The sequence below is a fragment of the Lampetra fluviatilis genome, chromosome 28, assembly GCF_964198595.1.
Source record: "Lampetra fluviatilis chromosome 28, kcLamFluv1.1, whole genome shotgun sequence".
NCBI classification, from domain to species: Eukaryota; Metazoa; Chordata; class Hyperoartia; order Petromyzontiformes; family Petromyzontidae; genus Lampetra; species Lampetra fluviatilis.
This window is the reverse complement of record NC_136302.1, coordinates 5,958,057-5,972,586: the sequence shown is the minus strand read 5'-3', so window position 1 is coordinate 5,972,586 and position 14,530 is coordinate 5,958,057. Positions and strand designations below refer to the sequence as shown.

General features: G+C 49.3%; 1 protein-coding gene across 1 annotated transcript in view; it reads left to right on the top strand.

Moving 5' to 3' along the window:
* Nucleotides 1–14,530, top strand: part of LOC144942721 (ephexin-1-like) — a 39,715-nt gene that overhangs the window by 15,146 nt on the left and 10,039 nt on the right. Inside the window, exons 3-11 of the mRNA XM_078869587.1 lie at nt 4,527–4,959; nt 7,094–7,167; nt 7,636–7,850; nt 8,773–8,973; nt 10,152–10,312; nt 10,585–10,737; nt 12,721–12,850; nt 12,949–13,023; nt 14,368–14,457. Coding sequence (XP_078725713.1) covers nt 4,527–4,959; nt 7,094–7,167; nt 7,636–7,850; nt 8,773–8,973; nt 10,152–10,312; nt 10,585–10,737; nt 12,721–12,850; nt 12,949–13,023; nt 14,368–14,457 — 1,532 coding nt within the window. The remainder of the gene's footprint in view (nt 1–4,526; nt 4,960–7,093; nt 7,168–7,635; nt 7,851–8,772; nt 8,974–10,151; nt 10,313–10,584; nt 10,738–12,720; nt 12,851–12,948; nt 13,024–14,367; nt 14,458–14,530) is intronic.

Sequence of the window (14,530 nt, the reverse complement as noted above, 5' to 3'; positions counted from 1 at the left end):
CACTTGCCGAATGCCCCCTGCCAGGAGATCACCGCTCAAAAATCCGTGCTCGTATTGTTAAACCGCAGCGTGCTGAAAACGAGCGTCATTGTTGGGATTTGTTTTTTTTTCCCATTGTTATCGTCTCCCACCCTTCCCCATGATCATGTTGATATTGAGTTTCCTCCTGTGGTAACATTGTTTAGGGCACTTCTAGCGAAATAAACGTTTGCATTTTGACTGCTTGTGTTGTGGTGATTGCAAACATGATGCCTTGTATAAAGGTGTCAGTTTTTGTAACAGTTGAAAGGGTAAAACCCTATTACTATATTTTGCCACTGGTAAAGGAGGTCTCATAGTGTGCGTTTAGTCAAGGTCCAGTGCTAATTGCCCTACTCGGCTTCAAATCGCAGTATGGCTGAACATTGATTTCTTGCAGGGGGTAGCATTATGCACTTTGAAAATCTGACAAATGAATCAAACAAGGGCTTAATTTCTCACCGAGTATCTGCAGGCATACTTGTGCGTGTGACTCATGGCCACGGCCATAGAGATAAGTATGCTGCTGGATCTGGTACGGCACATACTGCCCATCACGCTTGCTACACCCGCCTTGTGTCCATATGAGTTGCCCATCCAAGGCGCTATCCGGACTCAACCCGACTTAGCTTCCGAGATCTGGTGAGATGATTGGGCGCATTCCGAGGTGATGTCAGACATCACTTACCTCTGCCCGATATGTTGAAGTCATTTACCGTGAACTGCGCTACTGTAAGTTTTGAATGGCAGATGAGCGGGGTTAAGATCAGATCCACCCGTGCTGTTCAAACTCCGGTGTCTGGCCCTCGAGCAAACGTTGGCCTCTAGGGGCCATGGCTACGACCGGTTTTGACCTTTGACGTAAATATACAATAATGTGCTCCGTAATTAGTTCTGTAACCTTGTACGGCGTTCAGGATTTTTTGGGTTAGATCGTGGAAATATATAAATGTGTCGTTAAACCCGCCACCACCTGACACAGCCAACTCGTAAGGGTTGAGAGCCTGATGAAGATAGTTGTAATTACTGGCGAAATATCGTAGTTAGATCGTAAATGTTGTGGCTTGGCTCTCCAACACACCGGTGTGCTGTACTAGTACACTACACTATACACTACACTACACACTACTATACACAATACACTACACACTACACTATACAACTACTATACACTACACCGGTGTGCTGTACTAGTGACGAATTGGCATGTGCTGTTTACATGACAACCCTTACTAGTTGGCTGTGTTTCGGGTGGTGGTGGGTTTAACGACACATTTATATATTTACGTGATCTAACCCAAAAAAACCTCTTATGGATGATACTGGCCGTGTTTTTGTATTATAATTTTTGTTGCAACGTGACAAAACCACAACCATTTGCTACGGAACTTACCGCACAGCCGACAAATAGCAATGGACAAACGTGTAGAATTGTTGGGGAAGATTGGCAACTAAAAATGCAACCTGTTTGGTTGATACTGCTGCGTTGGTATTGGTGCACGAATAAGAAAACGAAACCCAACACGTTCTTCAGTAACGCTGTGTCCTTAAAAGGAAATGTAAACAATGGACGATCGGAACAGTTTATACAGATGTTCAGTAGGGGGGGCGGGGGTCGCACATGTTAAGAATGCGTTGAGTTTTTTCGTGTTGTTGTTTGTGCTTGAGTCTAACCACTGCCAACGCACCATCGCCAGTTAAGAATGTCAACCTCTCGTGGTACACAAATCAATGGCATGCAGGACCGGTTCATAATTGGTTTCTTTCGAGTCGGATCGTCAAGGTGCAATGTCAGTTTTCAACGATAACATTATGTAACAATTTTTGTTGCTGGGTAGTAAGCGTTATTTCGTAATTGCTTATGCCTAAAAAGTAGAGAAAATGGCTATTATTCCCCACAAACTTAGCTTTTGTGACCAGGACAGTGATATTTTGAAATATACCTATTTTCAATGAGAAAACGGGAAAATTTGTGTCTTTTCGTTCACATAAACTCAGAAAAAAACTACATGAATCAAAATTAACATGTGTTTATACTAAAGTAATACAAAAATTACTACAAAAGATTTAGAAGTGAGTAGTTTTTCGAGATTTACGATTATACTGTAATCACTTTCACGAATCAGCCCCCAAATTTAGTCTCCCATCATGCTCTTCTTGTACTGTCCTTGGTAGCGGCGTTCAAAGTCCAGTCTATCCTGGTGGAAGCGCTCGCCTTGCTCCTCAGAGTACGCTCCCATGTTCTCCTTGAATTTATCAAGATGAGCATCAAGGATATGTACTTTGAGGGACATCCTACAGCTCATTGTGCCGTAGTTCTTCACCAGAGTCTTAACCAGCTCCACATAGTTTTCGACCTTGTGATTGCCCAGGAAGCCATGAACCACTGCGACAAAGCTGTTCCAAACAGCTTTCTCCTTACTAGTGAGCTTCTTGGGGAATTCATTGCACTCCAGGATCTTTTTCGCTCTTGTCTTGATAAATTGGCCGCAGACATAGCAAAATGCGTCTGCCAGATGCTTGCAGCCTCTTGATACCATCTCAGAAAAATGCAGACATGTATCCATTTAGGCAGCTGGAACTAAATTGAACTGGTGGGCTTAAGGCCCCTGTATTTATCAGAGGTGTGGACTCGAGTCATGCGACTTGGACTCGAGTCAGACTCGAGTCATGATTTTGATGACTTCAGACTCGACTTGGACTTGCCTCATCTTTGACTCGACTTGACTCGGGACTCGAGAGCAAAGACTTGAGACTTACTTGTGACTTGCACAACAATGACTTTGTCCCACCTCAGAGGTGTGGACTCGAGTCATGCGACTTGGACTCGAGTCAGACTCGAGTCATGATTTTGATGACTTCAGACTCGACTTGGACTTGCCTCATCTTTGACTCGACTTGACTCGGGACTCGAGAGCAAAGACTTGAGACTTACTTGTGACTTGCATAACAATGACTTTGTCCCACCTCTGGTATTTATACTACTATTTATATTACTGTAAAGTTCTAGAATGTTCTAGAAGTTACTCCACGTTTACTCAGCACTGAATCTATCTTAATCTTCTTCAAAATAGGTAAATTTCAATATATTACTGTCCTGGTCACAAAAGCAAAGTTTGTAGGGAATAACAGCCATTTAATGTACTTTTGAGGCATAAGCAATTAGGAAGTAACACTTACTACCCAGGAAAAAAAGAATTGTGTTACACAGTGTAACCCTTCACCACTCGACACAGCCGATCAAATCGAGATGTCACGTGGGAAAAATATGCCAATTGATTTGCTTTATCAGCAAAGAGGAATGTTAAAGAGCGAGCAAATATTTGCCAATTTTTATCCAACAGTTCTTGCTAAATAGTACTGTTTACATCGTTTAAAGCTTAATGTTACATTGATAACCAACACGATTAGGGCACACGTAGTTAGAATATATGCAGTTTAACACGTGACCGATATTCATAGTTAAGGTTTTTTGGGTTAGATGCCACTTTTTTCAAATTTTCTTGCTGTGGATTTCACACCTGATGATGATTGCTTGTGTTGCAGTCGAAAAGTCGTGAGAATTTTTATTACTTTATATTTTTATTATTTTATTATTTCCCTTCTACATGACTTTACCGAAAGAACCAAGAATAAGTATAGATGCGTCGTAACCCTCCACCACCCGACACAGCTAGTAAGGTTTGTCACGTCAACAACGCACTCAAGTCAATTTTATCGCCTCCATCTCTTCGATTGACATCCTCTCTGTTGAGTTCCCGCCTTTGGATGGCACTCCACCATGAGCCTCAACCACAGAGGTCGCAACCGGGTACCCGAAACCCGTACCCTACCCGATACCCGGCTACCCGTACCCGGCCGGGTACGGGTACCCGTTTGCGACCCTGGTGCGGCCGGGTACGGGTACGGGTAGACCGTGAGTCACTGGTGAGTAACTGTTTGTCACTCATTTCCTAACATCTTGTCTCTTCTCACAATTCAAGTTCCTAGAATCAACCCACCCGCGCCTGCAACATGGCTTCATCCAAGAGGTCGCAATCAGGTACCCGATACCCATACCCGGCCGGGTACGGGTAGGGTACGGGTACGGCCGGGTACGGGTACGGGTACCCGTTTGCGACCCTGGTGCGGCCGGGTACGGGTACAGGTAAGGAATGAAAACCCGTTTGCAACCTCTGGTCTCAACCGCTGGACATTATCTCCTTGAGTGATGTGTTCCACCACAAGCTGCTTTATTGCTTTAGGATAGAAAAATATGTAATCGCCTAATGCTTTTGGAAATAGTCTTTTCTATTTATCTGCGTGATCTTTCAAGGCACCGTTAATGATGAATGCCATTGTTTAGTCACAAAATAATAATCAGTTTCCAGCCATCACCGATTAGCACGGTTGCCGATGTATGGTGCAAAAGAAGTTCAACGTACATACACACACACAACAACATTTGCCATGCGCTGAACGACAATTGCTGTGCGCGTTTAAACGCGCATCTCGCCTCTTCGCGGCAGGTGACAACGCGAGCCATGCCGGTGGTGGCAGCAGCTGCGGCGACGCTGGCAGCTCTACCGGCGGCGGTGGCAGCGGCGGCGGCGGCGGCGACGGCGTCTCGGCCGAGTCCTTGGTCACGCCGCGCGATCGCATCTTCATGAGCCACCTCAGTGAGCGGCTCGGCTTCGGGGAGAAGCTGTGGAGCCACTCTCCCGTCCGCTGGTCGTCATCCTCCTCGGTCGACCCCGCCACGGTGACTCCCGCCGCCGATGCCGACGATGCGGATGCCGACGATTTTGACGATTCCGACGCCGACGATGCGGGCACGGGAGAGCGGGCGAACCGGCCCGAGGGCTCGCGTGGAGCGGCCAGAGCGGGCAGAGCGGGCGGGGAAGAGGAGCCCGGAGAGAAGCGCGGCTCGCCGGCCCGGGACGGGGCACGGCGACTCAGTGGGTGAGCGACGCCACGACCACCGCCAACCACGAGTTCCGCTGTTACCGCCGCCACCACTATCACCGCCGCCACCACGAGCGTTAGCACTGCCACCACTACCACCAATACCATCACTCGCACCTCAGCTACCACCACTACCACCACTACTAACACACCACTACCACCACCACCACTACCACCACCATTTGCACGAGCACTGCCACCACTAACACTTGCACCACCACCAACCACCAATACCATCACTACCACCACTACTGCTACCACCACTACCACCAACACTACTACCACCGCTAGCACTGCCACCATGCCTGTCCGCCTTTATCTTCCCAGTGCTTATGTTTAGACACTGCACCAGGTACTCATGTAAGGCTGAGTAAACTTAGCGGAGGCTCAAGACCGGTTCAGATATATTCGCCGTCGATGTTGGCCACGAGTGGGAATCCAACTCGGGTCGCCGGGTCTGTAGAGCAGTGCGCTAACTGCTCCCAAAAGGGAGAAGAGAGCGTGCACACACACACACAAAGACAAAGATCCCCCGTATAGCCTTAACAAACTTGGGGCAACTGCTGTTAGCGAGCACCTATGTAGGCCCGAATAATACATGAGGGGGTGGGTGGCCAGCACCACGCCCGACCGCCTTTCTCTCTCCAGTGGCGATGTTTACACACCGCACCGGGTACTCACTGCAGGCCGAGTCGACCTAGGGAAGGCCCAGGCCGGTTCAGATAATCGTCGCTGGTGTTGGCCACTAGCGCAATCGAACCCGGGTCGCCAGGTTTGCAGCGCGCAAACCGCCACACTACCGCTCTGCACACACACACGCACGCATTGGCACATACACACAAAGACAGGGGACCCCCCATATAGCCTGCGCAGGGTGTCGGGGCAGGTGCCGACCTAGATATCAGCCGAAAAACTTTAGCGGGGGGGGAGAGCTTGCCAACCACCACCTCACTGCCAGCTGCGAGTCGCGAAGAGACGGGTGTTGAAGTGAACAGCGGAGGGGAGAGCGCTCGCTGTCGGACACGGTGACGAGACGGTGGGGGATCGCAGGCGCGGCCATTCATTCCCGTCTCTAGCAGACAAGTGGGGCAACAGCTCTGCGCGTTATTCAGGGACTACGACGACTGTGTGGCGTTGTTGTTGCCTTGGTGTGGTCTGGGACTGTTGTTGTTGTTGCGTTTGCTGCCTTGCCCCCCCCAGCTTGATAAATTGGACTTGTCAAATAATAATTTCATTATATTATGACTTTAGTGACTTTTGCACTCCTATCGTTGTTTTTCGTGAATTGTTTGCTGTTGTGACTCGCTGACCCACCCGTACTGGACATGTGCGAAACAGAGCTTCATACTCTTTGGTTCCTTCGGTAAAGTCACGTAGTTAGAAATAAAATCGAACAAATCACGACGTTTCGATCGCAACACAAGCGGTCGTCATCAGGCTCCATAGCTCATCGGATTCCTCCTCCGGTCTAAATAAAGATTCTGATGATTCTGTATAATGAGACGGCGCCACAAGTCACCGCTGCCGCCGCTCTCGAAGGCCCTCGCGGTTCCCCGGGGCAGCATAGAGCGGTACTTCTTATTCTTCTCTTCTCTACTGCTTCTTTCTTTCTTCTTTTTTGTTTATATTTTCTTTTTTTTTATTTCTTAACTTCTCTTCTTTCTTCTTCTTTCTTCTCTCCTCTTATTCTTTTTGTCTCTTCTTTTCTTCTCTTCTTCTTATCATTATCATTGTTATTTTATTCTTCCGTATGCCTGATGTAGATGCAGAACAACGACTACAAGTTCACATTCAGGTGTTCAAGCCAGATAACCGGGTCGGGAGCAGCGGAGTCTATCGCCGTGATGATGTCTCTTTTGTATCTGTGCATCGGGCACTGCGTCGCTATACGTTGCACGGTCCGGTCTGGATGACCGCGGTCGCACACTACCGGAGAGTTTTGAATTCGACATTTGTGCATCCGGTATCCGCATCTGCCACGATTTGTGCAGTTGGATTCCGTTTATGGTGGATCGTGAGCTACGTGAAAGATCAAACCCAGAGACCTTCTGCGTTCGGGCCTTTCACGATCGGCGTTTGCGAAGGGCGCGTACTTGCGAACGGTGACGCTCACGCCGCTCCCCTTGTGCAGGTTGGGACCCCTGCTGGGCGCGGGCGGTGGCGTTGCCATCGCGATACCGAGGCTCAGGCTGACGATGAACTCCGGTGAGTGCCTCTTGCTCGACGCACACTTGGGCACCGCTCACCCCCCACCCCCCGTATAGCCTCAACAGACTTTTGGGAGTTAAATTTCGATGTAAAGCTTTCGCGACTGCAGCGATTCATCTTCTTGGTTCTTTCGGTAAAGTGGCGTAGAAGGGAAGTATAAAAATAAAACATAATAAAATAATTCTCACGACGTTTCGGTCACAACGCAAGCAGCCGTGCGTTGTGGCCGAAACGTCGTGATAATTATTTTATTATGTTTTATTTTTATTATTTTATTATTTCCATTCTACGTGACTTTACCGAAAGAACCAAGAAGAAGACTTTTGGGACTCACACACTCACGCACGCATTCTCACTCACACACGCGCTCACACAACGCACACATCATGTCCGCAAGTAGCGGGCACGATGTCCGTTACTGCGATGTCCCGAGTGTCCTTTTGTGAGTTTCTCATTATCCCGCAGAGTGTCTGTATCAGGAATACCGCACCGAGACCATCGTGCAGACGCTGCTACGGCAGCGGTGCCACGACGGGGAGGGAGGCACCGAGTTGCATGGCCACTTTCAGCAGCTGGTGGCGTCCATAACGCTGGACAACAACAACGGCAGCAGCGGTAGGAGCGGCAGAAGCTCGCCACCAGTAGGACAGCCGTGTCTGGGATTACAGGACTCCACAACGGTAACATTTGCAGCCAGAAACGCCCGTGGTTAATTACGCGAAGTAACAATCATAATCATGGTAATCTTATTTGTTAGCTTCATGTAGATGTGTTCAGCCAATTGGTGAGTGTTTCCCATGGACTAGAAGCACACGCGTATGTGTAATCGTCAGGACACAATGCTAAGCAAGGAAGGACCCCTCCACTAGAGGGGAGCCCCAGAGAAACGCTCTGAGAGTCTAACTATGGGAGCTTTGTGCCATTATCCAAAATGATGCAAAAATAAGAATAGGCTTTATCCCTCTCTGGCAATGAAACAGGAGTTGTGTAAAGATGTTCAAACACCAAATAGATGCCATTTGCAAGGCATCAAGTCTGCATTAACCACACGCGGTACTTGTGGCAAAACATGCAAAACAAACATGCTCTGATAATATTTGCATCGTCTTTGAAACTGATTGGCCTACACCAGAGACAGCCCTTGTTGAGAGACTATTTGACCTACTCTTCCACGCCGACCAGACGCGTTGGAAGAGGTGAGAGTTGCCCACACTTTTCCCCACCACGTATGCGACCTACCCATCGACTAACCGTGGTGAACCCATTCGTGCTGCTCGGTGAACAGAGGCGGAAGGGCGCATTCAAGAAACTTGCAGCAGCGTCTCAACTGCTGCGACCTCTGGAGTTCAGTGTGATAACCGTTACAAGCACAGCAGCATCCTCAATGCTAAATGATATATGGGCAATCCCACAGGAACCGAATTGCAAGAACTCGCTGCATTCTCTGCCCGACTTAAACATCACTACTCGTCAGGGTCGTGCCGAGTTTATTTTAGAGGGTGGTGCCACATCGCGGGAGTAATAAAACGCTCGGATTCTGTTTGCCGCGACGCCGACCGCGCGCCGCGCGTGACGGTTCTTCATCTCCTCCCGTCGGTCAAGGGCCCCCTCGAGCTCCCTCCGCAGCAATCGAACGGTGCGGTGCCGGCGATCTGCGCGGCGCCCGTCCACCCCGGGCCGTCCCTGGACACCCCCAGGCCGCCGGAGAAGGGTCCCGTGTTCGAGTTTTGGCACACGCTGCCCGAGGTGCAGAGCAGCCACCTCCTCTCCACGATGACCCAAGAGCAGATCAAGCTGCAGGAGGTACTTTGCACCGCCCCCTCCCCCCCCGCCACCACGTGTTGTGCGATAGCTTCCCGATCGCTTAGAGCCGGGGCCATCCAATTATTTCGCGAAACGATGAGTCGGTCATTTCTTGTCTCAAACGAGCTTTGAGGCGGTTGGATTGTTCATCTCCCGTTTACAGGCCTGGACCGGTGGTGGTGGAAATTCCGCATTAATGTGGCGGGGGAAAGTATATCCATAGCACCAGCGTTGTGCTTCTTCTTTCGTATTGGCTGATGTAGATGCAGAGCAACAATTGCACATTGAGGTGGTCAAGCCAGATAACCGCGTCAGGAGCAGCGGAGTGGATCATCGCTGTGATGCCTCTTTCGTATTTGTGGATCGGGGCGTTGTTGACTGTCGCACAAAGTGGTTCTCATTTTGTGAACCTCCGGAGGGGATGGCAGGGGCTGCGTCAAACCCCTCCCCCCTACCCCAACCCGGACCGGGTGTTGAACTCACAACCGTCCGATCGCGAGCCACAGCCCCATCGCTGAGCCGCACAATCGATTACTCTGCCGATTGGCAGTTTCATGACTCGCCTCGTCGTCTAAAACAGAAAATAGTTCGGAAGACATTTCTCACCTTTTTCCCCCACGATCAATGTAGCCGGTATTCAAGAGGGCGAGTCCCGAACAGCAAATCTTTCTTGTAGCTCCGTTTTCTTGCACAGGTCGACGTTGACCAATTTCTCTTGTAGCCCCGCCCACCACCCCCACGTTCCATTCCCTGGTCACCACATTCAGATAAGCCCCTCCCCCCTTAACTTGTATTTAAGGGTTGGTCTTTTGGAATTTTCCTCACTTGATGCAGTAATTTTAGCTGTGACGGTCCCCACCTGATGACGGAGACTTGTGTTGCCTCCGAAACGTCGTGATTTATTATTTTATTTTATTTCCATTATTACTTTTATTAACTTTTAATTTTATTTTTTACCTACGTGACTTTACCGAAAAAACCTAAGAGTATGAATCCTTGCAGTCACGAAAGCTTCAAATCTAGAAGCAAATCTAAACTCGAGTTCCGTGCATAGTGGCGGACGGACGGACGGAGGGCGGTAGCGCATGGCCTTAGTTGACGTAGGGCGTGCTTTTGTAAATATACGCGCGACTACGGTGAACGTGTTGGGTGTTTGCACCGCTCCCGCTTGCGCCCAGGCCATGTTCGAGTTGATCACGTCAGAAGCGTCGTACTTGCGGAGTCTGCGCGTCGCCACGGAGGTGTTCATCGACAACCCTGACGTGAACGAGGTGCTCCCCTCCTCGCAGAGACACTTCGTCTTCTCCAACCTCCAGGAAGTGAAGGTGGTGAGCGAGAGGTGAGGGCACCGGCTCAAGCCGCCACTTCTTCTCATTCTCCCCTTCCCCCCTCCTCTCCTCCTCCTAATTATAAAGAGATGATGGTTAATGATGGAGGATCGTGATGGTGGTGGTGAAAGCGAAGATGGCATTGATGATGATGAAGATAATGCGGATGATGATAATGATGGTTATGATGATGACTGATAATGATGACGTTGATAATGTCGATGACTTGATGACGACGATGATGATATTGTTTTCGTCATCGTTGTCACCGATGATGTCGAAGAATGCTCGCGGAGCTTGAGGAGCGCCTGGGTCAGAGCGTGGAGATCTCGGACGTGTGCGACATCGTGTACAATCACGCGGCCAAAAACTTCCGCTGCTACGTGAAGTACATCACCAACCAGCCCTACCAGGAGCGGGCGCTACGCACGCTCTCGTGAGTCCTCCGCTCCCCACACACGCAACTCACGCGCACACGCGCTGGCACTCACACACGCACTCGCATGCATGCTCGCACTCGCACACGCACTCGCACAGAGACAAATATCCCCCGTGTAGCCTTAACAGACTTGGGGCAAGTGGTGTGAGTAAGTAGAGCCTATGAAGGCCAGCACGGCACAGGAGGGGATGGGTGGACGGCACCACGCGGGGCGATGTTTACACACCGCACCGAACTCGGGTCGCCAGGTTCGTGGCGCAGCGCGCTAACTGCTACACAACCGCGCACACACGCACACACGCGCGCACTCGCACACGCACACACACACACGCACACACACACGCACACACACACGCGCACTCGCACCTTCCTCGTTGTGCTCCCGCATGCACGCACACACACACGCGCACACACACGCACACACGCACAAGCACGCGCACGCACGCGTACGGACGCGTACGCACGCGCACGCACGCACACACATACGCGCACGCACACGCACGCACACGCACGCACACACACATACGCGCACGCACACGCACGCACACGCACGCACACGCACGCACACATACCCGCTCGCTTGCACCTCCCTTGCTGCGCTCGTACCTCCATCGCTATGGCTGCCTTCCTGCCGCAGTGATGTGACCCAGCGTGACTTGTTCACCACTTGACTTGTCGCCGAGGTTCACAGATAGAATCCGGAAGGCTGCCCTGGTTGTTGCCGCGGTTGTGCGTGGTAACCGTGAAAATACTACTTGCACGTCTCCTGCATCACTCCCAGTCAATGTGTTAAGAACCCCGTGACGTTGTTTCAAAAGAGTAGGCCGTTGTGTGCCGGCAACATACAGTCCAAAATTTTGGCACGTTCAAAATATATATATAGTAGCATCATCCTCTAGTGTCAAAGGTACTGCAGACTGCGTTTGTGCATTACGAGCGTGTCGTGAGTACTAGATGTACAGTGGTACCTCGGTATACGTCGTTAATTCGTTCCAGAAGGTAGGACTTATACCGAAAATGACGTATACCAAACGAATTTTTCCCATAAATAAAGGGAAAGGAAATAATCCGTTCCAGAGTATAAGAAATTATGTTTTATATGGCATATTATACATTGATGGGGTTGTATAAAATAATTTAGATACTACTTATCACTAAAATGCATACATAAAAAATTTCATACATTAATTTAAAAAAAATGCATAAATAAAAAAAATAAAAATGCATACATTAATTAAATAAAATGCATAAATAAATGTAAATACATAAATACATATATTTGCATTTTAACATCACTTTACCTTGCTGAGAGGAGTTGATAGCCTATGAGGATGGTGGTGAGGAAGGGGAGGAATCGTGAACGGGGTCTACGTGGGTACGCGGTGACTCATCCCGACCCATACAAGTTCTAGCAAGCGCGTCGTATCCCAAGCAAGACGTCGTATCCCAAGACGTTTTTTTCTCGTCCAAACACGACGTATACCAAATTCGACGTATTTCAAGCGGTCGTATACCGAGTTATGACTGTATTCATTTTTACCGCCCCCTCGTGGGCTGTGCCTGCGTCGCTATAACAGTCTGTGATGCTAAATGACAGAACAGATGTGTAGACATTGTCTCCTTCATAGGTCTGTCTCTCCACGTAAAGGTTAAACGTTTTCTTGACACAAGCCATCGTCGGCCTCGCAGCATTCTGTGAATGCATTATTTCAGCGGCACCGATTAAGTACAAGAAAACTCTGGACCAGCTTTGATGCACACCGTCTCATCAACAGTCGGGCGCATATCTCTCTGAGATGTGCATGTTAGTTCGACGCAACATGCAAACTAAACTCTACAGGCGTCAGGGTCGGGATTGAACCCACGACCTCCTATGTACCAGGTGAGGTAGTTAACACCTTGCACGACCCGTCACATGCCTACCGCCTTCTTAATGTGCGGGGGGGGGGGGATCTTTATATATTTTGTCTGCGGGTGCAGAAACGAAACGCCACAGTTCAGTCAGATTCTCAACAGGCTGATCAGTGAACCCCGCTGCAAGAACCTCCCGCTGTCGTCCTTCCTCCTGCTGCCCTTCCAGCGCATCACGCGCCTCAAGCTGCTGGTGGAGGTGAGAGAGGCGCTGCCACGTGAGGGCCGTTTGACAAACGAGTCCCATGGCCTGGCACGTATATATTTACATCTTGTTCTGCTCTTGTATTTTTTCAGAATATCCTCAAGAGGACGGAGAAAGGCACGCAAAGATACCAGAACGCGCAGAGGGCTAGCAAGCAATTGGAAATGGTAAAAAGTTAAGATCGCAATCTTTCCTGAATGACAAACATCTTGTTTGCACGCTTAACGTGTGGGTCGTAAAATCATCGCTCCAGTGCGAGTTACTTGTGCTTCATATCGGCTTTTGTGAAGGAAAACTATGTCATAAAAATAAGAATATTTGGCTGCTCTAAATTTACACATCATAAGCCACTTTGCTGAACTATCATTTGTGGCCAGGTTGCTTCTGAAAAAGATCTATACAGCTCAGTGGGCCTTACCTGTTAAAAAAAATAGAATAGGCAATATTTTGGGGAGTGTGTGATGCCGTTCAAGGAATTGTTATGAACGAACGTGGTGAGTTTTTTTGGTTAATTTGTGCTTGTGCACCACTGTCAGTGCAGCAGCATCAAATAATTTGCCAATGCAGCGTCCGTGAAGGATGTGAAATTGAATTTAGATTTTAGGTTGAATATTATGTCATTTCGACCTGGATTTTGCACTCACAACCAACTGAAACTTACAATCACTAGTGTCACATCAACGTGATCAAAATTCGTGTCGTAAAGAAGTTACCACCAAGTCATCACTACACCATTTATTCAGGACAAAGTCTCTAAATTCTTTTTTTCAGCAGCGTCCTTTATTGGGATGTTTTTTCCCAATTTCATTTGTGATGAGTCTTTGGCTTGTGGGAGGAAATGAGGAAACCCAGAGAAATCCCACACTCACAGGAGGTAATAACACTCACAGCATCCGTGCAGAGGGGGTTCAGAATACTTTTTCTGTACTGCCACTTCCTGTCCAACCTCGTAACCCAGTGATAAATCGTGCACCTCGACAGCTGAGCCCACCAGCGGTTTTCACATGCATCAGGCACGACAGTGAGCAAGTTAACCTTTTCCCTTTCCGAGATTTATGCAAGTTGCAGGGTGGGGCCCGTTCACCGTTGAATCTTAGAACATGCAAGTGGTTAGCGTAAATTTTATTTAGAGGCATATTGCCGCTGTTTTTGAAGACATTGTACTCACCGCAGAGAACCGTAGCGACACGACCGCAACTCTACGACAGCCGGCGCCAAACTGTGCCACACGCCCTCCCGCACGGCCTTGTGAGAGCCTCGGCACCGATCAAGTTATTTTATTTTAGTTTTTCTTCCGATTTAGTTCCGATGATGCACACGTACGTACGTCATTGGAACACGTACGCCATCGGAACGGAATTGTAAGAACGGCTGATGACGTACACGCGCACGCCATCGGAATGGGAAAGAGGTTAATGGTGCCGGATTAGCGCCGTTGCCGCGTTGGACGGCAGCGGAGGAGTCTTGCGCCAACGCTGCCCCACCCGTCCACCCGTCCCCCCGTGCCGCAGTGCATCATGGAGTGCAACGACGGTATTCTCAAGATGAGCCGGACGGAGGAGCTCATTCACATCGAGAAAACGCTCGAGTTCAAGGACAAGGTACGCGCCACATTTCCCTCCCCCCCCCCCTTCCCTTTTGGACACGCGTCACATCGCGTGGCGCCGCCACGAC